At 67.1% G+C, this 22,252-nt stretch overlaps 3 protein-coding genes across 6 annotated transcripts; all 3 read left to right on the top strand.

The window, feature by feature from the left end:
* Nucleotides 1-3,306: 3,306 nt before the first annotated feature.
* TAMALIN (trafficking regulator and scaffold protein tamalin) lies at nucleotides 3,307-7,902 on the top strand. 2 transcript variants are annotated; one of them, XM_038172593.2, is made up of 8 exons: nucleotides 3,307-3,490; nucleotides 4,940-4,989; nucleotides 5,367-5,421; nucleotides 5,791-5,893; nucleotides 5,985-6,078; nucleotides 6,166-6,232; nucleotides 6,334-6,400; nucleotides 6,553-7,902. In XM_038172593.2, exons 1-8 carry the CDS (start codon nucleotides 3,332-3,334, stop codon nucleotides 6,969-6,971), a joined length of 1,014 nt encoding a protein of 337 aa, XP_038028521.1. In that variant the 5' UTR covers nucleotides 3,307-3,331; the 3' UTR covers nucleotides 6,972-7,902. The 2 variants fall into 2 exon arrangements, with proteins under 2 accessions (XP_038028521.1, XP_038028522.1); XM_038172594.2 differs by having other exon boundaries at nucleotides 3,308-3,490; nucleotides 6,556-7,902.
* A 1,496-nt stretch (nucleotides 7,903-9,398) lies between these two features.
* NR4A1 (nuclear receptor subfamily 4 group A member 1) lies at nucleotides 9,399-16,692 on the top strand. Of its 2 annotated transcripts, none has more exons than XM_027445747.3 (7): nucleotides 9,399-9,502; nucleotides 13,879-14,645; nucleotides 14,926-15,055; nucleotides 15,153-15,304; nucleotides 15,401-15,603; nucleotides 15,684-15,862; nucleotides 15,958-16,692. In XM_027445747.3, the coding sequence occupies exons 2-7, from the start codon at nucleotides 13,881-13,883 to the stop codon at nucleotides 16,206-16,208; spliced, it is 1,680 nt and encodes a 559-aa protein (XP_027301548.2). In that variant the 5' UTR covers nucleotides 9,399-9,502; nucleotides 13,879-13,880; the 3' UTR covers nucleotides 16,209-16,692. The 2 variants fall into 2 exon arrangements, with proteins under 2 accessions (XP_027301548.2, XP_027301547.2); XM_027445746.3 differs by lacking the exon at nucleotides 9,399-9,502 and adding an exon at nucleotides 11,235-11,394.
* Nucleotides 16,693-19,006: 2,314 nt separating this feature from the next.
* On the top strand, nucleotides 19,007-21,222 carry ATG101 (autophagy related 101). 2 transcript variants are annotated; one of them, XM_027445755.3, is made up of 3 exons: nucleotides 19,007-19,167; nucleotides 19,553-19,823; nucleotides 20,492-21,222. In XM_027445755.3, exons 1-3 carry the CDS (start codon nucleotides 19,031-19,033, stop codon nucleotides 20,894-20,896), a joined length of 813 nt encoding a protein of 270 aa, XP_027301556.2. In that variant the 5' UTR covers nucleotides 19,007-19,030; the 3' UTR covers nucleotides 20,897-21,222. The 2 variants fall into 2 exon arrangements, with proteins under 2 accessions (XP_027301556.2, XP_027301555.1); XM_027445754.3 differs by having other exon boundaries at nucleotides 19,034-19,167; nucleotides 19,556-19,823.
* The last annotated feature ends 1,030 nt before the right edge of the window (nucleotides 21,223-22,252 follow it).

The following is a 22,252-nucleotide window of genomic DNA, read 5'->3' as shown; positions in this document are numbered from 1 at the left end:
AAAAAAAAAAAACAATCTATGATTATTACCTCTTGACCTGTTTGTTTGTAAAGAAATCACTGCAAAAAAAAAAAAAGAAAAAAAAAAGAAAAAAAAAAAAGAAAACCAAATGCACACAGCTCGATTTACACTGGAACTGTTTCTACTCAAACCTTGCGCCTGTTCTGTAAGGTGAGGTTTCATCTCTGCTCCGGCCACCGGGGTTTATTATTTTTTTTTTTAAAACACTCTGTTCTTGCTGTCTGTGTATGTCTGTGTGTCTGTCTTTCCCCAGACCCCCGATCTTGTCTGTGACTTTATCCGTGTAAAGTGAGGAGTGTTTTTTTTTTTTTTTGCATCGTGTTCGGAGCCATTTTGCATCCTCCCGTGGATTTTTTGGCTGTCGGGCAGCACGAGGCTGCCTGGGGAGGGCCTGGTTCGTGGAGCAGCGTGGAAGTGTGTGCGCTTTGTGAATGTACAGCTCCCCTTCCCCGTCCGATTTGTTCTGACTCCTTTCCCAGCCAGAGGTTACCTCGTGTCTCCGGTACCGTCCGTCCCCTCACCAAACCCTTCTGCATTTAGAAACCGCGCTGGTGGGCGCTTCACAGACAACCCTAAAACCTCTCCAGCTGCTGGAACGGGACCCTGGCGATGGCCCCATCCCAGCGGGTTGGGGAGGAATTTTTAGGGCCCGTGAATTAAACTGCCGTAGGAATGCCCACCGCGCCGCTAGGTACGTCCGCCGCGCGCTCCGCCGCGAGCGCCGCGCGTTTTCCTTCCAGAGTACGAAGTCTCCTGTCCCTGTTAACTGTGCAGGCTGCTTTTCGAGGACACTAAATCAGCTACGTGACTTGCACTGATTCCCTCAGCCGCCCCTCCAACTGTAGCCACACATGCATCTGCCTCAGCGCTAAACCAAACAGCAGACAGCGGAGCCCATCGGGTTAGAAGGGGTGAGGGCAGGACGGCAGGGCATCCCCTCCCAGGAGGAGTAGAGAAGCCTTGTTTTTGGTAGAGAAACGCCATCCGAAGACACTCAAAAACCGAGCAGGATCTGAGGTGGGAACTTTATGTAGCATTTATCCAGCACTTTTCATGCAAAACGCGTGCCGGGGAGGTGCAGTGCTTACTTAGCTGACTGGTAGCAAACATAGGAATCGCTGCCCGGCTCCGAAATGTGCCCGGCTCAGGTGGCTGCAGCAGCTGTTTTAAAAAAATAAAAAAAATAAAAATGCAAACACTACAGACAGTTCAGGACGAGAGGCTGACGCCGCAGCGGTTGGGGACGAGGAGGGGAGACGTCAGATAACTTGCGAAATCGCCTTGGGGAGGGGCAGAGGTCCAGAGCTCGTGCTTCTTGTCTGTGGCGCAGGGTGAATCGGTGGTACGCTGGCTTCAGAACAGATCTCATGGTACTCAATCTGCCCCTTTTTATTTGTTTTGGGTTTTTGTATATTTTATTAGAAAACGGACTGTAAAATAGCCACTTAGACACTTTACCTCTTCAGTATGCAAATGTAAATACGATGTAATATAGGAAATCTTTTGTTTAATATAAAACGAGGCTGTCGATTTCTGCTGTACATTATTAAAAGTTTGTTTTATTCACCTGAGGTGTTGGAGTCTCTCGCTGTTTGCTGCGGAGGGGCAGGAACCGAGCGGCCGGGACCCAGCTGGGTGCTGTGGGGCGAAGCCCCCGGTGCTATGGGGCAGGTGGAGGGGGGTGTCCCGAATCCAGGACCGCTGTGCTCCACCCCAGACCCCCAATTTTTCGGCTGTTTGCTGAAAAACAGCAGCAACCCAGACATCTGCTCAGCCCCAGGAGGGACCAGACCAGAGCCACTCGGGGGCAGCTCTGTCCCTGGTGACCCTGGCGTGAAGCTGGGGCCGCGTCTGGCCAAGGAATTGTCCCCTGAGCCCGGGAGCGATCCCGTGGGGCTTGCTAAAATAATCCCACTGGAAGATGAGGGGGCAGAGGGGGGGTCCCAGCCCAGGTCCAGTGACCGGGAGCAGGAGGGGGAGGAAGAGGAACCTCTCCGAGGCAGCCCCTGGGCTGGTGCCTCGATGCCTCCTGGATTAATTCTCCCTAATTAGAGCCTCCTGGTGATGAGCACGTGAGTGGATCAAGGGCGAAATCCCCCGGTGCCTGGGGGGGTCCCTCGTGGCACCGAGGGGCAGCCCCCAGCTGGGCTCACCCGGCTTCGTTTGCAGCCCCCGGGTCTGCTGCAAAAATAACCCCGATCCGAAAAAAAAAACAACGAGGCACTGGGTGAGCGGAGTGAATGCTTTTTTTTGGTTGTTTTTGTGGGTTTCGTTTTGGTTTTGTTTTAAAGCAAAATCCACTTTTGCCTCTTTTTCTAGGAAATGAGACAGCGGAGAGCTGGGGTGGCTCGGGAGGGAGGGGGGGGGATGCGGTCCCTGTGCAGAATTGGGCAAAATTTGTGCTTTTTCTGCCATTTTTACTTCTCTGGGCACACGAGTGCTGCTCTGCACTAAATCTGTGTCTTTTCAATACATTTTTCCTTTGTGACCCTTCTTGAGTTTTTGGGGCAGGTAAATCTTGAACCCGGAGCTGTGAAGTTCCAGCCACTGTTTTGGCTCCTGGGACCCGAATTTCGCCGCGGAGCCAAATTTCAGGGACCCAAATTTCTCTCCTTGTGTGTCAGTCCCCTCCACGTCGCTACCAGCTTAACCCTAAAGCCCAGAAAACTGCTCTGTGGGGTCACCTTTTTTGTTCTGATACCTTCAAACGAGGCCGTTTCGGGAAATGTGAGTCATTATTTTGGGGAAATAAAGCTTTCTGCACCCAAAAATGCTATTATGAAAAATGAGGGGGAAGGGGGGGGCTTCCCCGGCTTCCCTTCAGCCCTCCTCGGCCTCCGTCCCCTCCCCACTGCTGCTGGGCCCCTGGCCCTGCTCTGGAGCCCCCTCCCCGGGGCTGGGAGGGGGCCAGGGGGACCCCAAAATCCCCCCCCCCCTCCCCCCAGCTCAAGGGGGCCCCGTTCTGGGCACCTCCGGACCTGGGGGCGGGGCCAGGACCGAGAGGGGCGGAGCCAAAGCCGTGAGGGGGCGGGGCCAAAACCAGGAGGGGCGTGGCCAGGAGCGCGAGGGGCGTGGCTTTTAGCATTGGGGGCGTGTCCTCGGTGGAAGGGGGCGTGTTCTAACGGGATGGTGGGCGTGGCTTTGTGGGAAGGGGGCGTGGCCTGGCGGGTTTGTGGGCGTGTCGTGGCTTGGTTGTGGGCGTGGTCTGCCTGGTTTGTGGGCGTGGCCTGGTGAGAAGGGGGCGTGTCCTCGCCCTTGGCCACGCCCCCTCGGGCTGATATAGCGGCGCACGGGGCGGAGCGGCCCGGCCATGACCCTGCGGCGCCTGCGGCGGCTCCGGCCGAAGGAGGAGGAGGAGGAGGAGCAGGATCCGGCCCCGGCCCCGGCCCCGGTCCCGGAGCGCCCCGGCCCCGCCGCCGTCTACCGGGCGCTGGCGGCCGCCGGTGGGACCCTGCCCCGCGTGCGCAAGGTAGGAGGTTTGGCCCCCCCGGGGGGTCGTTTACCGGTGTCCCCCCCCCACCAGTACCACCAGTACCTCCCAGTTCGTGCCCCGGAGCCGTGATCGGGACCGGGCTGCAGGGGGGCGCGTCCCGGGCTCAGTATCCCCACCCCGGGGGGGTCCCGTGCCGGTGCTGTCCCTGCACCCCCGTCCCGGGGGGTCGTTGGGTCGTTTGCCGGTGTCCCCCCCCCCCCCACCAGTACCACCAGCACCTCCCAGTTCGTGCCCCGGAGCCGCGATCGGGACCGGGCTGCAGAGGGGCGCGTCCCTGGCTCAGCACCCCCACCCCGGGGGGGTCCCATCCCCATCGTGTCCCCCCGTCCTGCCCCAGTGTCCCCCACCCAAGCCCCACGCCCTGCCCCAGTTCCTCCCCACTCCCTTCCCCGCTGGCTTTGGGGTCCGGGGATGGGGTCCCCGCTCCCCATGTGCGCGCCCGCGCCACCACCGGGACGGGGGCGTCCCCGCGGTCCCCGTGCCTTGGGAAAGCCCCTCGGTGGCAGCGCCGGGCCCGTCACCGCCCTTGTGCTCCCCCCGGGCCCCACGGCGCTTCCTGAGCGTCGGAGGGAAGCGAGAGTGGAGCCGACATCCGGAGCAGAAGTGGCTCTCGCGGCCCTGCCGTCACGTGCCGTGGGCCCTGGCTCCTTCCCGCTGACCGAAGCCACCCCAGGAGACGTCCCCAAACGGGGCCAGGGCGTCCTGCGTCACCTCCCCGTGCTGAGGGTGACGTTTTGGGTGCCGACGTGATGGGCTGCGTCCTTCCCGACGGGGTCACGTAGCCAACGCCGGCTGTTGGGCGCTCAGATTTTTGGGGTTGCGTTTGGGACAGCCGCCAGCTCCCAGCCATGGGCTCGGTGACACCCGTTAGGGGCAGGGCATGGGGACGTGGTGGCACCTGGGCACCCCCCCGGGACGAGCCGCATGCGTTGCTCGCGATGTGACCGCCTGCACCTCTCCATTTGGGGCATTTGGGGGGAAAGCTCTGGCACCCCTACCCCGTGGCAAGGGTCCCGCTGGTCCCGCTGCCTGCCCACGCCTCGGTGCCCTCCACAAAGGGCCGATTGTCGGGGCCAGGAGGCGGCTCGGCATGAAAAGCCCGACGCCGAGATCCCAACAGGGCCCCTCTGTGCCCGCCCGCCCCCGCCCCGAGCGTGACTTGGGGTTCGGCACAGCCGACGTCAAAGCGTGGGGCGAGCGCAGAGCAGATGTGAGGGCGGCTTTGAGCACGGATAAAAGCCTCGTTATGCCCCAACGGCCGGGGCAGGGTGGGGGGGCACAGGGCTCTTGGGTGCACGGGTGCTGGTCCGGTGCCGGCTTGGCACGGTGCTCGTCCCCATGGGGTGCCCCGTTTTGTCCCCGGGGTGTTCCGGGGGAACGCGAGCAGCTCGGTGCGCCCTGCTGATGGCTCTGCTTCTGCTGCAGGATGCGGGGTTCAAGTGGATGGCCCCAAGCGAGTCCCCAGAGGAGCACAGGTAGGGGCCAGGGTGCGGGTGACAATGGGGGGGGGCACTTGGAAGAGTGGGGCAGGGGTTGGAGCATCCCCCAGACACCCCACAGTGGGGTGGAGACGGAGGGGAGCCCAGGGTGGGTAAAGGATTAGCTGCCAGCGGGGGGGGCACAGCTCCCCACAAGGACCTGACACCCCCAGACCCCCCAAGGTCCCCCCCCTGGGGGGGTCCCATCCACAACTCCTGGGCTTTCCCCGGGCTTTCATCCACCCAGCACCGAGAAAAACCCAAACCCCGAGGCAGCGTTTAGTTAGAAAAGTGCCCAAACTCTCAGCGGGCCGCGGGCCGGGAGGGGGCTCTGCCTCGTCCCTCACCCTTGTGTTCCCCCCCCCCCCCCCCAGGAGGGTGGTGACGCTGGAGAAGAAGGCGGAGGAGACCTTTGGCTTCGAGATCCAGGTGGGTGCCGCGCCGTGCCGTGCCGCGCTCCCCACCCTGCCAGCCCGCACCTTGCTTTGCATGGAGGGGTATTTTTAAATTGTCTCTGAGCCACGGTTTATTTTTAGCCGTGACGGAGCTGCCTGCTTACCGAAGCCTCCCCTGGTGGGGGTGGCGGGGGGGGGGGGGGACACGGACGGGCCCTTCCTGGGGGTGCAGGAATTTGGTGCAAGCCCCCCCAGAGCCAGGGCAGCAGCCCCAGGTGCTGCTTAAACATTTAAATTTCCCCCCCCCCCCAGGCCCTGTGGCTTTTGTAGGGGGAAACTCTGTTTGTTTTTTTTTAAAGGGGGGGGTGTTCCCCTAATCTAACCCCCCCACCCCCTGTTTCAGACCTACGGGCTGCACCACCAGGACAGGAACAGCGTGGAGATGTTCACCTTCGTGTGCCAAGTGCACAGCGGGAGCCCAGCCGAGGCTGCAGGACTCAAAACTGGTGAGCACAGCCCCCGGGGGGGGCGGGAAAAAAAGAGGGGTCCCCGGGGGGGGGGGCTGGCATCCCTGATCCCATCTGCCCCCACCTCCAGGGGACACGATCACGGGGGTGAACGGGCTGAACGTGGAGGGCATCCGGCACCGGGAGATCGTGGAGATCATCAAGAGCTCGGGGAATGTGCTCAGGTGAGCCTGGGGGGGGGGTCCAGGGGTGCCGGGAGGGGGGGTCCCGAGGTGGCCCCCAGCCCCGTGCTGACGGCTGCTGCCCCACAGGCTCGACACGCTCTATGGGACCTCCATCCGGAGAGCTGAGCTGGAGGCACGGCTGCAGTACCTAAAGGTGAGGGGAAGGGCTGGGGGGGTCGGGGGGTCGGGGGGGGGGTCTGGGACCCCTCCACGCAACCCTTAACCCCCCCACCCCCCTTTCTTTTTACCCCACAGCAAACACTCTACGAGAAGTGGGGGGAGTACCGCTCACTGATGGTGCAGGAGCAGCGCTTGGTGCGGGGTGAGTGGGGGGGTCCCAATAAAGGGGGGGTCCCAATAAAGGGGGGGGGTCCCAGGAGAGAAGGGGGGGGCGCAAGCAGTGGGGCAGCTCCTCGGGGTGCCCCAAATCCCCCCCAAAAAACCCTTCTGACCTCCCTCCCACCCCCCCCCCAGCAGGAGTGGTGGCCAAGGACCCCAGCATCTACGACACGCTCGAGTCCCTGCGCTGGTGCCTGCAGGGTGGGGGGGCCCCCCCGGGCTCCCCCCGCGCCAGCGCCGCCGGCAGCGACGATTCCTTGTACCAAACCTGCGTCTTCGCCGACTCCCTCGACAAGGACGGGGACGAGGGGGGCACCTCGAGCCCCGCGCCCCCTCCGCCCCGTTCCCGGCCAGCCCTGAGCCGCAGCTCCAGCCTGAAATGCAGTGGGGGCGCGGGGGCCGCGGGGCTGCTGTGGGCACGAGCCGGAGACCCCCGGCCCGGGGGGGGCGTGGGACCCCCCCACAAGGCTCGGCACAGCAGCTTCCGCCAGCGGTTGCTCAAATTCATCCCGGGACTGAACCGTGCGCTGGAGGAGGAGGAGAGCCACCTCTAGCTGGGGGTGCTGTTCCCTCCCATATCCCTCCCCCCCCCCCGAGCCTAATTTATTTATTTATTGCGAGAAGCCCCCCCACCCCCCCCCACCCCAAGGCGTGGGGGTCACGGCACCGAGGGACGCAAGCGGGGGCTGTTCCCAAGGTCCCGAGGTGGCTTCTGAAGCCACCGCTCATCTCAGGAACTGGTGGCCTCCGTGCTGGGGGGGGGGGGCACTGTGCCTCCTACCCCTCCCCCCCCCCAAAAAAAAAAAAAAATGGGTTTTGTACCGCGTGGCGCACTCGTTGCTCGCCAATACAGAGACTTTTTTTGCACCCGTGTGTGGCTGTGACTCCGGCAGAGGTGGCCTTTGGGGACAGTGTCCCACGAGGAGCCCCCCATGGCTGCGCCCCCCCAGCATAAAAAAAAAGTTTTGGCCATCACGGTGACTGCTGTCACCCTCTGGCCTGCGTGGGGACACCCCAGTCCCACCTCCCCCTGCCTGCCCGTGGCCTCGGTCCCATGGCCCCGCTGGGTCCCTGCCAGGCCCCTTCCTGCTCCGCTTCCTCCGGCAGCCACGGGAAGCGGCTCCCACCCCTGGCCTTCCGTTCCTGGGGTGCCCGGGGGGGGGAACGGGACGGGCACCGGGGTCCCCCACATCATATCCCTGCCCTGTTGCACCCCAAGCTCCCAGGTGCTGTGCCCTGAGCCCCCTTGGGCTGTTCCAGCAGCACCCATGGGTGCCCTGGGACCTGCTGCCGGTGTGCCCTGGGTGCCCAGCACCAGCCCACAAAGGGCATCAAAAAAATGGGGTGTTTTTTTGGGGTGCAACCGTGGGATTCTTTGCATGGGGGGGGCTTTGCCTGCCCCATGTGCACCGAGAACCCCCCAGCGTGGTGCAGGCGAATGGGGGGGGGTCCCACTCCGTGCCTCAGTTTCCCCATTGCCTTGTACCCCTTAAAATTAGGTCTTGGGGGTCCTGAGGGTGGCCCCACACCGTGCCCCATTGCACCCCCAGCTGGGGGGGGGAGCACGAGGGGGTCCAGCGGGGGCTCAGCACCCGGGCACAGCCTCGCTGCCTGGGGGATTTGGGGGATGAAAGGGTTTTGGGGTGGGGGCTGCATGTGCATGCCTGGTGCATGTGTGCGTGTGCGCACGCCTGATGCCCGTGCACACGCGTGTGTGTGTGTGTGTGTGCTGCACACCACGTGCCCGGGGGGGGGGTTGTTGTGCCTGGGCCCCCCCCAGCTCCCCACTGCTCTCCTGCCTTGTCCCAGTTCCAGGAGGACTCCGTGCGTGGACATTTATGGTGCTGCTCCCGGGGCCGCCCGCGCGCGCGCTGCCAGGGTCAGGGCACCCCGTCCCCGTCACGGGACCTCCCCCAGCAGCTGCCGCGCCACGCGGGGGCTTTTTTTAGCCCCAACCTGGAGCTCCACGTGCCCGGGTTGGGCACGAGCTGGTGGGCACGGGCTGGGCACCGGCCCCGTGGGCTGCAGGGTCACGCGTGGCACCCAGACGTGATGGGGTGCAGGGTGGGGACGCCCCGCTGCAGCCTCTCGTTACGGGCAAATCGAGGCCGGTGGCAGGGGGCCCGTGGGCAGCCTAAAAATCCCCCACCCCCTGCTCCTGCCCCAAGCGTGGCAGCCGGGCTGTGGGTGCAGCAGTGCGGGGTGACGGATGGCACCGGGTGATGGATGGCATGGGGTGACTGATGGCACCGGGGTGTTGGATGGCACAGGGTGACCGATGGCACAGGGAGATGGATTGTATAGGGTGCCCGATGGCACGGGGTGACAGATGGCACAGGGTGATGGCACGGGGTGGTGGCACAGGGAGACAGATTGCATAGGGTGCCTGGTGGCACGGGGTGCCCGATGGCATGGGGTGACAGATGGCATGGGGTGACAGATGGCATGGGGTGACAGCACAGGGTGATGGCACAGGGAAATGGATTGCATGGGGTGCCCGATGGCATGGGGTGGCTGATGGCACGGCGTGGCTGGTGGCACGGCGTGGCTGGTGGCACATGGTGGCTGATGGCACAGGGTGCCCGATGACACGGGGTGGCCACCACATCCCTATGGCTGCCCTATTGTCCCCTAGGGCCCCTCAGCCGTGCCTCGCCGGGATTACGGGATTACGGGATTACGGGGTGAGCGTGTCCTCCCCCGGCGTAGGGCGGCGGGTGCTGCAGGTACAGCTAATCCCGGTGCGGGGGCCGCCGGCCGAGCCTCCCGGGCCGGCTCCGTGGGCACCGAGGGGCTGCCCCGGCCCCCCCCCGACGGCTCCGGTTTCCCGATGCCTGGCCACAATCCCCGGCCCGGCACCGGTTTTTGCCCCGGCTCCAGCCTCGGGGTGCGGGGCCCCGGTGGGTTCCGCCGAGCTCCGGGGCCGACCCTGCCCGAGGGAATCCCCGCGGGGGCGGCCCCGGGGCTGCCGCCGGGATTCCGTGACGTCAGCGGCGGGCATGACGTCACGGGGCCCCAGCTCGGGGCGGGTGGCGAGCGGCGGCGGCGGCGCCGGGAGCCGGGACCGGCACCGGGACGGGGCGAGGTAACGGGAGGCGCGGAGGGGGCGGCGGCGGCAGCGCCCGGCCCCCGGCCCCGTTCCCCCCGAGCCCCCCGGTAGCTCTGCGCCCCCCCCAACACCCCCCTGCCGGTGTCCCCGGGCCCCTCCGGTCCTGGGTTTCGCCCCTCGCCGTTCCTTGAGAGGTCCGGGGGGGGCACCCAGAGCCGGCGGTGGGGTCCCGATGGCGACCCCCCAAGGGGGTCCCTTTGTGCTGGGGGGGGGGCACTACCGGGGGGCACCGGTAGTGCCACCGGACAGAAGGCTGGCGTTGAGTGGAGGGGGTATTGAACTGGGGGGGGGCACTAACGGGGGGGGCTCGGACTGGGCGTGGGGGGGGGGAGGAGCACTACCGGGGGGGCTCGGACTCGGGGCGGGGGGGGCACTACCGGGCGGCACGGCAGCAGGCGGCATTGCCGAGGGCGCTGCCGGGGGGGCGCATTACCAGGGCTGGTGGGGGGCTGCAGCCGGGGGGCACCGGGGGTCTCGCCCCGCCCCGCCCAGCCCCGGGCCCCCCCCCACCCCCCCTCCCCGGTCCCGCGGGGGCTGAGCTCATCTCCCCGGCCCGAAGCGGTTCCCCCGGCCGGGCGGTGCTGGGCGGCCGCCAGCAGCCGCCGCTGTTTCCATCGGCCCGGCCAGGGTCTCCCCGCGGGCAGGGCGGCCCCGGGGGGGGGGGCACAGCCGGGAAGGGGGGGCCCCAGGGGGGGCTCCCGCAGAGCCCTCAGGGTGGCACCTCCCAGTGGTTCGGGGCACGGGGGCAGCCGCTAACCCTAACCCTAATCCTAACCCTAATCCTAACCCTAAACCCAGCCCCGGTGGGAGTGGGACCCGCAGCCCCCCCGGTTGGAGGGTGCCCCCCCTTCCTCCACACTCCGGTTTGTTCCGCCCCGGTTGTCCCGGGCCCCCCGCGGTCCCGCTCGGCCCGGGCCGGCCGCCAGCAGCTCGGCACCAAGGCGCCTCCGAGCCCGTCCCGGCTGCGCGGCTCTCGGCCACCTGCGAGCACCGGGACCCGCGCTAAAAATACGGGAACCGTCGGAACCGGCACCGGTGCGTCCAGGAACGGGGATCGGAGGCGCTGAAAGCCCCGCTTCTGGCTTCCAGGGACGGGCGGAGGGAGGTGACCGGACCGGGGATGCTCCGGTGGCACCGGGAGAGAGCTCGCTGTTGCCCCGGTGTCCCGGCCGGTAACCGGGTCCCGCACGGCCGGAGCTGCCCCGGGGTCCTCCCGGTGCCCGCGGTCCCGGGAGCTTCTCTGGGTGCCGGGGCTATGGGGAGGACACCGGGGGTACCGGCACCGGGAGGGAACCAGGGGCGCTGGCACCGGGAGGGCAGGGGAAAGTTGGCACCGGGATGGCACCGAAAACACCGGCTCCGGTTCCCACCGGCACCGCGGATACCGACACCAGGAGGGCACTGGGGACACCGGCACCGGAGCTACCGACAGCGGGAGGCACCGGGGACGCTGCCACCGGGAGGGCACGGGGCGCACCGGCACCGGGGTTACAACACCGGGACGGCACGGGGAATACCGGCACCGGGCACCCGGGCGGCGGTCCCGGGAGCCCCGGAGAGGGAAGAGGGGGGGAGGAGGAGGGGAGGGAAGCGGGGGGCGCCCGCGCTATTTTTAGCCGGGGCCGCGCAGGGGTATTTTTAGCGCGGGCGCCGAGGTTGCGTCAATGGAACCCCGCGTGCGTCACGGCCGCGCCCCCGCCGGAACCGCCCCCCCGCTCCTTCTACGGTGCCGCCGTGCGTCACGGGCCCGCGCACCGCCCCGCGCGTCACCGAGCGCTTAAGAGAAAGTAGTGGCGGGGCCCGAGCCCGGCGGAGCAACCGGCAGCGGCAGCAGAACGGGACCGGAGCGCCGCGCCCCGGCACCCCGGGTACGGCTTGGGGAGGCACCGGGAGGGTGCCCCGAGGTGGGGGTGGAGGGACCGGGATGGAGAGTCCCCGGTGGAAACGGGGGAGAGGGAGGGGGCGGTGCGCGCTCTGCAAGGTGCGTGGGTTTGGGGTGGTCCGGGAGCACCGGGGGGGTCGGGATGGGGCGTCCCAGTGGGGCGGGGGGCGAGGGGGGCGCGGGGTCGGGCGGTGCGCGCCCGGTAAGGTGCGCGGGGAGTGGGGTGCCGGGGTTGCCGGGGGTACCGGGGGAACCGGAGGATGGAGCGCCCCGATAGCACCGCCGGTAACGGGGTCAGGGCAGCGCCGAGCAAGGAGCGTGGAGAGCGGGCGGCCCGGTGGTGACACCGGGGGGAGTCCGGGAAAGGGACCGGGAGGTGTGCGGGATCCCCGGCACGGGCAGTCCCGGTGGCACCGGGGAGAGCCGCGACGGAGGCTGCCCCGGCAGCACCGGGGAGCCCCGGGAGCCAGCGGTGGCGCGGGCAGACGGAGCGAGGGGTCCCGCCGGCACCGGGACAGCCGGGCTCCGTGCACGGTGTGCGGGGTTGGGGAGCTCCGGTGGCACCGGGGAGAGCCGGGGCTGAGCGGTCCCGGGGTGCCCCGTGCGGCTCCGCGGGGGGAGCCGGGCAGCGGCGGGACCGCGTTTTTTGGGGCTGCCCCCAACCGCACCGGGCCAGGGCACGGCTGCTCCCTGCGCCCAAAACCTCCGCCTGCAGCCGGGGGGGGGGGGGGGGGGGCAAAGCCCCATCCCCGGTGCCACCGGGAAGGCAGCACCGTGAGGGGCCTGGCAGCGGCTGCACCGTGGCAGAAGGCAGCAGGTGCCGGGGGGAGGTGGGCAGCGCTCCCCCCTGCGCCGCCAGCTGCTCTCGCCCGCCCGCAGCCCAGGGCTCGGTGCCAGGGGCTGCCACCAGCCTGCGTTGGCACCGGGCTCCGGGCAGGGCTCTGGGCAGCTTCCCGCACTCCCCGACGAGGATCCTGCAATTAATGCACGCCTCGAGCTGCGGGGGGCTGCTGGCAGAAATTTGGGCGCCCGCTGTGCCTTGTCCCTGGGGGATTTCGTGCTGGGGACCCCAAAAGCCACCGGCATTTGAATAGGCAAAAGGAGAGGAAGCAGCAACTGAGCCAAGCGCTGCCTGCTGCCGCTGGACAAAGCCCCCGCGGGGTTTGGAGGAACGGGCTGCAGGTTTGCATGGAGCAGCGGCCGGGCAGCAATTTGCAGCCGGGATTTGCATGGCACCGAGCTGCCGGCAGAGCCGCTGCGGCCCCCGCCGTGTCCCCGGCATCGTGCCCCGCTGCTGCGTGGCAGGAGGCAGCCGGCGTTCCCCAGCCCCTCGGAAAAATCTGCACCGTGGGAGCTCTTTGCGCTTCCCTGTGCTGGCCTGGTCCCGCTGGTGGAAAGGTGCCACGAGGGGGGGGGAAAAGGAGGGGGGGCGCGCATGTCTGCCCGGTAAATCCCAGTGTGGCTCGGTCCCAGGAGGCCGAAGGCTCTATTTTGGGAGCACGGGACAGCCAGCCCACAGGGGGAGGTGGCACTCGGCGGGGGACACTTTGTGTCTGTGCGGCACGCCAGCCACGATCCCCCTCAGCCCCGACAGATGGGGACAAACCCCACGGCGGCACAGGGCCACCGGGAGCAGGCTGGGGTTGGTGGCACCGAGGGGGTAGCGGGGCTGGGCCCACGCGGGGTATTTTTACCCGGCTCCCCGGGTGGGTGTCAGCTTTCTGGACGGCGCAGGGCGAGAGCTGCAGGAACTTGGCTGAGGGGTGGCCATGGGGGCAAACTGGCACCGCGCTGTGCCGGGGGCTCCAGCCCGCGGCCTCGGTGCCAGGCGCGGTGTGACCTTTAAAGGTCTGCGAGATGAATTACATTATCGTCTTGCCATGAGGGTCACCACTGTCTTGGCTTTCAGCTGGACCTGAGACTCCTGTTACGCGTCTCCGCGGCCGCGGGGCTGGATCCGGCCACCTGTGCCTCCCGTGCTGGGGGCTCCTTGCCCCCATGCAGCGGCTCCGGCTGCAGCCTGCCCTGGGCTGCTTTTGCTGTTCCACCGAGCTCCAAAAAGGCTCCCGGGGGAGCCGAGCGCCCTGGTTTAGCCTCGTCTCGGGGCCAGCTTCAGCCCCCCGCCCCCCCCCGGCCCAAAGACCGGCTTCCCTCAGCCAGACCGGAGCTCGGGAATCTGCCGGCCGCATTCCTCCCTCCTTCCCTTTCGTCGGCTTTGCTAACCCAGCGTTTTGGGGAATGTCCTTTGCTCCCATTGGCTGCGCCGTGACCTTTCTTGGGGACAACAGCGGCTGCCACAGGGCCCTGGGCTTGCGAGGGGGATGCCTTGGCACGCGCCGAGCCCCGCGCCGTGGCTCTCACCCCTCTCCATCCCTCGGCGCAGGCTCCGTGGGGCAGGCGGGGTGGGTGCGGGCAGCAGGGTGGGCGCAGGAGCAGCAGGGTCCCCGCTGACACCCCGCTCTCCCCACAGAGATGCCCTGCATCCAGGCGCAGTATGGCACGGCCGGCTCTGGCCCCTGCGAGCGCTGCCCCAGCGAGCTGCTGAGCCCCGACGGTGGCCGCTTCCCCATGGAGGTGGCCGGTGCCGACCTGGCGGCTGCTCCAGCCCTGCCCAGCTTCAGCACCTTCATGGAGAGCTACGCCGGGGAGTTCGACGCCTTCCTCTACCAGCTGCCGGCCAGCAGCCAGCCCGCCGCCTTCAAGCTGGAGGACTTCCAGGTGTACGGCTGCTACCCCGGCGCCTTCGGGCAGCCCGAGGAGACCCTCTCCTCCAGCGGGTCGGACTGTTACGGCAGCCCCTGTTCCGTCCCCTCGCCGGCCACTCCGGGCTTCCAGGCGCCCCAAATGCCAGGCTGGGAGGGCTCCTTCGGGGCGTACTCGCCGCCGCCGAGCTACGAGGGCGGGCGGCCCTGGGCTGAGCCAGCAAAGGGGGGCGCGGCGCAGCCCCCCTTCTTCGCCTTCGGGCCCCCGGCCCCCAGCCCCGGTGGCTCCCCCGGGCCCCTGAAGGACCCGCGCCTGCTGGACACGGACGCCTTCGCGCTGCCCCAGGGCTCCCCGGGGGCTTTCTCCGGGTTGCCTCTGGCCCCCGCCTCGCCGCTGCTGGAGGGGCCCACGCTGGCCCCCGCCAAGACGCGCAGCCCCGGGGCGGGCGAGGGACGCTGCGCTGTCTGCGGGGACAACGCCTCCTGCCAGCACTACGGCGTGCGCACCTGCGAGGGCTGCAAGGGTTTCTTCAAGGTAAGAACCACCACGAGGGATAATTCCTACCGCACCCCGCAGCAGCGGGACAACGCTGCGTCGCCTCCCCAGCCACGGGTCACCCCGAGAGGGATGGGGCAGGGAGAGTGGCCCAAGCCCTGATGTCCCCAGCCCCAATGTCCCGGTGGCACAGCGGGGCCCCCCCTAAGCAGCTTTGGAGCCGGATGCGGGGCCGGAGCGGGCGGCAGAGGACAGAAGGGCTTTTGTTCGGTGGCTCCGCGCCCCGGGCTGAGCTCGCTCGCTCCTTCCCCGCCCGCAGCGCACGGTGCAGAAGAACGCCAAGTACATCTGCCTGGCCAACAAGGACTGCCCCGTGGACAAGAGGCGGAGGAACCGCTGCCAGTTCTGCCGCTTCCAGAAGTGCCTGGCCGTGGGCATGGTCAAAGAAGGTACCAGGGTTGATGGGGGGGTTGGGCACAGCTTGGGGGCACCCCCCGGTGCCCGGCTGAGGACACCCGCGCTCATTGCACGTCCTGCTGCCCGCAGTGGTCCGGACCGACAGCCTGAAGGGTCGCCGTGGCCGCCTGCCCTCCAAGCCCAAGCAGCCTCCGGACGCGTCCCCCGTCAGCCTCATCACCTCCCTGGTGCGGGCACACATCGACTCCGTCCCCAGCGCCACCAAGCTCGACTACTCCAAGGTAGGGCCGGTGCCACCCGGTGCCACCCCCGTGCCACCTTGAGCTCTCCTGGGGGGGTCTGATCCTCACCACCCCGTCCCCATCCCGTCCTGGCAGTTCCAGGAGGCGGCGCCGTGCCAGTTCGAGAAGGAGGACTCGGTGGACGTGCAGCAATTCTACGACCTCCTCACCGGCTCCATGGACGTCATCCGCAAGTGGGCTGAGAAGATCCAGGGCTTCGCCGAGCTGCCCAAGGAGGACCAGGACCTGCTGCTGGAGTCGGCTTTCCTGGAGCTCTTCATCCTGCGCCTGGCGTACCGGTGAGCCGCGGCACGGTGCGGGGTGGCGGGGACGTTTGGGGCTGTGCCAGGGGGGGTTGACAATCAGGTTGTGCCCGCAGCTCCAGGCCGGAGGAAGGCAAACTCATCTTCTGCAACGGCGTGGTGCTGCACCGGCTGCAGTGCGTGCGGGGCTTCGGCGAGTGGATCGACGCCATCCTCGAGTTTTCCCAGAGCCTGCACCGCATGAGCGTGGACGTGCCCTCCTTCTCCTGCCTCGCCGCCCTCGTCATCATCACAGGTGAGGCGGGGCTGGGATTTTCCTCCCCAAACCCCCCAGCCACGCAGGTGTCCCCTCCCCGGCCCCGCCGTTCCTCACACCTCGTCCCTGCGCAGATCGCCACGGGCTGAAGGAGCCGAAACGGGTGGAGGAGCTGCAGAACCGCATCGTGGGCTGCCTCAAGGACCACGTGGCGGCGGGCGAGCCGGGTCGGCCCGGCTGCCTCTCCAAGCTGCTGGGCAAACTGCCCGAGCTGCGCACCCTCTGCACCCAGGGGCTGCAGCGCATCTTCTACCTGAAGCTGGAGGACCTGGTGCCGCCGCCGCCCATCGTCGACAAGATCTTCATGGACACGCTGCCCTTCTGAGCGCCCCCAGGGGCTCACACACCCCCCACCCCGTCCACCCCTCACCCCGGGGATTGCCCGGGTTCTCCCCCGCCTACCGAGGGTGTCCAGGGTCCCCCCCTGGGGATGTCCAGGTCCCCCCTTGGGGACGCCCGGGTCCCCCCCTTGTGCCTTCACGGCGCCGGCAGCGTGAGGCCAGCCGGCGCGGTGCCCCCTCCTCCCTGTACAAACGCCCGCGTTGTAAATACCGAGAGGCCGGATCCTGTACAGAGCAGGGGGTGCAGGGAGGGGGGGCTTGCACCGGACCCCCCCAGCCTCCGCCTGCTCCCCCTTTTTTTTTTTTTTTTCTCGTTTCTTTTGGCCTTTTTCTGTATATAAACTTGTACGTACAATCTCAGCACCACCCCACATTTATATTTGTGCACCCCCCCCCCAGGGCTCTTTCACCCTCTCTCCCCACCCCCCCCAAGTAATATATTCTATATTTAATATATTGAAATTTGGACGAGTGCTGCCCGCTGCCCCTCTCTGAGCCGGGACGGGGTGCGGGCAGCGGTGGCTCCGGTGTCGGTGACGGGGACAGCCGGGGGGGCCGCGGCCACACGTTGCCCACGCCGCGGCCCCGCTGCCCTTGAACCCTCGCTCACCCCCGTGGCGGCGGCTGCAGCGGCCCCGCACCTGTCGCCCGCCTGATTTATCCTCCCCAAAATAACCCGGGAAGCGTGACCGCCACCCCCCAGCCCGCTGGGGTGCAGGGACGAGGCTCCGGGGACGGTGCCAGGAGGGGACGTTCAAGGGGCAGGGCACCAAGGGGGGGGGGGGGGGGCTTGCTCGCAGCCTGGGTCTTGCAGCCATGCACGGGGGGGGGGTTAGGGAGGGAGGAGGGTGTTTGGGGTTAGGGATGGGGGTGTCCTGGTTTGTGGGGACAGGGAAAGGGGGGTGTCCCAATGCAGGGGGCCAGGGATGGGGGGGGGGAAGTCCTGGTGCATGGGGACAATGGGGTCAGGGATGGGGTGGGTGTCCCAGTGCATGGGGACAGGGGTGTGTGGGGACAGGATGGGGGGGATGTCCCATGCATGGGGACAGGAATATGGGGGGAGTCCTGGTGCATGGGGACAGTAGGGACAGGGATGGGGTGGGTGTCCCAGTGCATGGGGACAGGGGTGTATGGGGACAGTGGGGACAGGATAGGGGGGTGTCCTGTACATGGGGACAGGGATGGGGTGGGAGTCCTGGTGCATGGGGACAGCGGGGGGGGGACACACACCAGGTTGGCACTGTCCCCTTCCTCCTGCCGGGGACAGCCCGCCCCCGCAGCAGTGTTCCTGGGGCCACCAAGGGCCAGCGCAGAACAAGGGGCGCATTGAGGCAGCGGGGCCGGGGGGGCCGCGGCGGTGCACAACAAGGCGCCCTCTGTCCCCCCACGCCCACAGCACCCACCCCGCACACAATGGGCAGCGCTGAGCCCAGCGGTGGGGCCGCGGGCGGGGTGGGGGGGTGGCTGGGGGGAGACGGGAAAGCTGCAGGCAACGGGAACGGGGGGGGGACAGGGTGGGCACGGCAAGGGCTGCCGGCACCGTATGGCACGGCACGGCTCTGGGGCTCGAGCTTTTCCTTGGGACAGAATTGCCGTGTTGTAGGGCAGGGATGACGGTGCCATGGGGCTGGGATGACCGCGTTGTGGGGCTGGGATGACCACGCTGTGGGGCTGGGATGACCATGTTATGGGGCAGGAATGGCCGTGCCGTGCCATGGAGCTGGCAGCGAGGCCGTTGGCCACCTCGTTGCGTTCCCCATTTCCTTCGTAGGGGCTGCTGTGGGAGGATTGGGGCCACCGGTGCCAACGGGGCTGGGTAAAAATAACCCCAAGGGTTGGCTCGGGCTGCACGGCTCCCCCCGGCTGCCCGGCACACACACACACACGTGTCCTGGCGTGTGCCCAGCCCCGCGTGGCAAAGACACGCGTGTGGGGACGTGCGCCCAGGGTCGCGCCCTGCTGTGTCCCCCGGGGGTGTGGGTGTCCTGCTGGTGGCACGGGGCAGGGGGCACAGCGCAGTGCCAGGCCAGCACCCCGTGTCCCCACCCACCTGTCTGCCGTGTCCCTGTACCCCATGTCCCCCTGTCCTTCGGGTCCTTCTGTCCCCGTGTCCTCCAGTCCTTTGGGTCCATTTGTCCCCATATCCCCTGGTCCTTCTGTCCCCATGTCCTCCTGTCCTTCACACCCATCCATCCCCGTGTCCCCCTGTCCTTTGGATCCATCTGTCCCTTGTCCCCGTGTCCCCCTGTCCTTCCTATCCATCTGTCCCCACGTCTCCACGTCCCCCTGTCCCCATCACCTGTGTCCAGCTGTCCCCATATCCCCGTGTCCCCATGTCCCCCATCCCCATCCACATGCCCAGTGTCCCCCTCCACCCCCCACCCCCTTTGTCTCCTCGCACCCCATTCTCGTGTCCCTGCACCCAGGGGTGCGACACCTCGGGGTCACCTCGGGGTCACCTCAGGTCACTGGGGGTCACTGGGGGTCACCGGCGCGGTGCGGTCCTCCCGCGGGGCCTCCCCACCAGGGGGCGCTGTGGGCTGGGCAGCGCCCCTAGGAGCTGCTCTGCGCCGCGGGAGGCCAACTCTATGGTACCGTGCCTCGGAACGAACCAAATGGACCTGGCGGGGGGGGGGCGGCGGCGATCCCCGCCCGGAGGCTGTGCTCGTGCCGTGCCCCGCGGCCGGGAACGGCTGAGGAAGAGGCAGAAATACCCAAAATAAAGCCTCGGGGTCGGTCAAGGCGGTTTGGGTGAGAAAAGAGCCGAGCAGCGCGAGGTGACGTCCTGGGGCTCCCCTAAAAGCGGATGGGCTGGCCCGCTCCGCCCCCCCCTCCCCCCCCCCCTCCCAGCCCCGTCAGGTGCTCGGGGACCGGGACCGGGACCGGGGCCGGGGCCCAGCGGGGAGCGGGGCCGAGAACCGAGGCCGGGGCCGGGGCCAGGGGGTGAGTACGGGCCGGGAACCGGAGTCGGGGACCGAGAAGCGGAGTCGGTACCGGGAACCGGGCCCGGAACCGGGAGCGGGGGCAGGGCCGGGAACGGGAACCGGGGCCGGGGCTGGGGGCCGGGGACTGGGCCTGGAAACTGGGCCTGGGGACTGAGAACGGGGAACCAGGGTCGGGGACCGGAGCAGGGACCGGGACCGGGGTGGGGGATTGGGGTCGGGGATCGGGAACCGGGACCAGAACCAGGGACCGAGCTCAGAAACCGAGAACCGGGGGTCGGGAATAAAGCCCTGAGGGCGAGCCCGGGGCCCTCCAGGTGGGTACAGGGGGGCTACGGGAGGGGATCTGCGACCCCCCCACCCCATAACGGCCCCGTTCCCGGCAGCAGCGGCCGCCCCCCAGCCATGAACTGCCGGGCCGAGGTGCTGGAGGTGTCGGTGGAGGGCCGGCAGGTGGAGGAGGCGGCGCTGGCCGTGCTGCACACCGTGCTCCTGCACCGCAGCACCGGCAAGTTCCACTACAAGAAGGAGGGCACCTACTCCATCGGCACCGTCGGCACCCAGGACGTCGACTGCGACTTCATCGACTTCGCCTACGTCCGCGTCTCCTCCGAGGAGCTCGACCGGGCTCTCCGTAAAGCTGTCGGGGAGTTCAAGGCAAGGAACCCGGCGGGGACGAGGCGGAAGGGGTGGGAAAAGGGGGGTGAAAAAAAAAAGGGGGTGAAAAAAAAGGGGGTTGAAAAAAAGGGGGGTGAAAAAAAAGGGATAAAAAAAGGGGGATAAAAAAAAGGGGGTGAAAAAAAAAGGGGGTGAAAAAAAGGGGGTGAAAAAAAGGGGGTGGAAAAAGGGGGTGAAAAAAAAGGGGGTTGAAAAAAAGGGGGTGAAAAAAAGGGGGGTGAAAAAAAAAGGGGGTGAAAAAAAAGGGGGTGAAAAAAGGGGGTGGAAAAAGGGGGGTGGAAAAACCTCCCGGCTCCTGCTGTGGGATCAGGAGCAAAGGGAAGGTCGAGGTTGGCTCCATCCCTCTCCTGGGCAGCTCAGCTGCAGGTGGGGGGGGAGATTTATTAATTCTGAGCCCGCCCCCTTATTCCTTTTTCCACCTTTTATTGCATGAACGTGACCTCAGGCGGCATGGAGCACCCCGGGGTTGGGTTGGGTTAGCTCAGGAGTCGTTTCTTCCTCGATTTTTTTTTTGACCTAGGGGGTTTGGGGGGAGCCCGGCTGCGGTGCCAACCCCAAGCACAACCCCAATGGGACTTGGGGATGGGGGGCAGCCAGGATTTGTGTGTGTCCCCCCCCCTTCTAAGGAGGGTGCTGTGCCTCGGCAGGACGCGCTGCGCAGCTCGGGCAGCGACGGGATGGGGCAGATCTCGCTGGAGTTTTACCAGAAGAAAAAATCCCGCTGGCCCTTTTCGGATGAGTGCATCCCCTGGGAGCTGTGGACCATCAAGGTGAACGTGGTGAACCTGGCCAACGAGCAGGAGCGGCAGATCTGCCGCGAGAAGGTGGGCGAGAAGCTGTGCGAGAAAATCATCAACATCGTGGAGGTGATGAACCGCCACGAGTACCTGCCCAAAATGCCCACCCAGTCCGAGGTGGACAACGTCTTCGACACCAGCCTGAAGGACGTGCAGCCCTACCTCTACAAGATCTCCTACCAGATCACGGACTCCTTGGGCACCTCGGTCACCACCACCATGCGGCGGCTCATCAAAGACACGCTGGCTCTGTAGGGGCAGCTTTTGGGGCAGCTTTTCCCCCTCCCCACGTGCGCGCACCCCCCCCAGAGCGCAGCCTCAGGCTCCGGGGGAAGGCGTCTCCATCCTCCCCGCCTCTTGAAAAGCTTCTGCGAGGAGCTGGGCTCGGCCCAGGCTTTAATTGGGGGTTGCTGCTGGTTTTGGGGTGAGTGTTTTTGTGGGGTGCTGGCCACCAAAGCTGGCCCGGCTCGGAGAACCAGCCGGGTGGCTGCTGCTCGGCACGGCACCGCCTCGGCGCTGGGGATCCTGCTCTGCGTCCTGCCTTCCTCCGGGGGGGTGGAAAAATAAAATGTTTTCCCTTCCTGGGGAGTCCCGTTGTGTTTTGGGGCCGCCATCCGCAGGGTGGGGAGGGAACGGGTGCTGAGGAGGAGCTGGGAGACCCTCATGTGTACCCCCTTGGTGAGGGGGGGTCTAAAATGGGGCAGCCTCGCTGTGGGGTGGGGGCTGAGCCCCCTGGTCTGGGCTGAGCCCCCCCACAGGTCTCCCAGAAAGCCTCCCAGTGACCCCCAGCTCCCCCAGCAAGCCTCCCAGTGACCCCCAGTTCCCTCGAGCCCCCCCCCAGGATGCCCTAAACCCCTTTTCTACCCTAAAACCAAACCGAGGCCTCTTCCAGCAGCGAGGGTGGGGTGCTCCCCGTTTTGTAGGCCCCCCCAGCCTTACGGGGGGGACAAACCCACTTGCCCCCACCCCACAGAAGGGTCCTTGTGGGTTTTTTACCTACTGGGCGCTGCTCGGGGAGCTGTGACATCATTTAAACCCTCCCCGGCCACCCCCCCGCACTGCACTGCGAGGAAGAGGAGGAGGAGGAAGAAGAGGAGGAGGAGGAGGAGGAGGAGGAGGAGGAGGAGGAAGAGGAGATGAACTCCACGAGGGCGCAACCCAGCAGCCGGGGGGCTGAGGGGGCCCAAATCGCCGTCGCCCTCGTCCTCTGCCTCGCCGTCGCCTTCGGGGTCTTTTTTTTGGGCCGCCACCTCCTGCTGCAAGCCGAGAGCTTGGCGGCCCCCCCGGCCCGCGAGCGGCGTCCGTCCCGCGAGGCCGAAGGCTCCACGGGGGGGGTATAGCGAGTGGGACCCCCCCCCAAATCCAATGGACGGACGGACGGATGGACAGCACCAGGACGGCACCAGGGGCTGCGGCTTTGGGGTTTGTAGGGATTAAAAGGCAACGGGGGGGGGGTATTTGGGTGGGGGGGGGGGTTGGGGGGAAATGGGGGGGGGGTCCTGGGTGTGTCTGGGGCCAGCCGCGGGTGTGGTTGGTAATCCCAGCAAGAGGATTAGGGGAAAAAGTGGTTTTTTTATTATTTTGCCCTGTTTTAGGGATAAGCTCTGGGCG

Source organism: Anas platyrhynchos, chromosome 34 (genome assembly GCF_047663525.1).
Source record: "Anas platyrhynchos isolate ZD024472 breed Pekin duck chromosome 34, IASCAAS_PekinDuck_T2T, whole genome shotgun sequence".
NCBI lineage: Eukaryota > Metazoa > Chordata > Aves > Anseriformes > Anatidae > Anas > Anas platyrhynchos.
The sequence above is the reverse complement of the archived record's forward strand: the minus strand, read 5'-3'. Positions and strand labels throughout refer to the sequence as shown.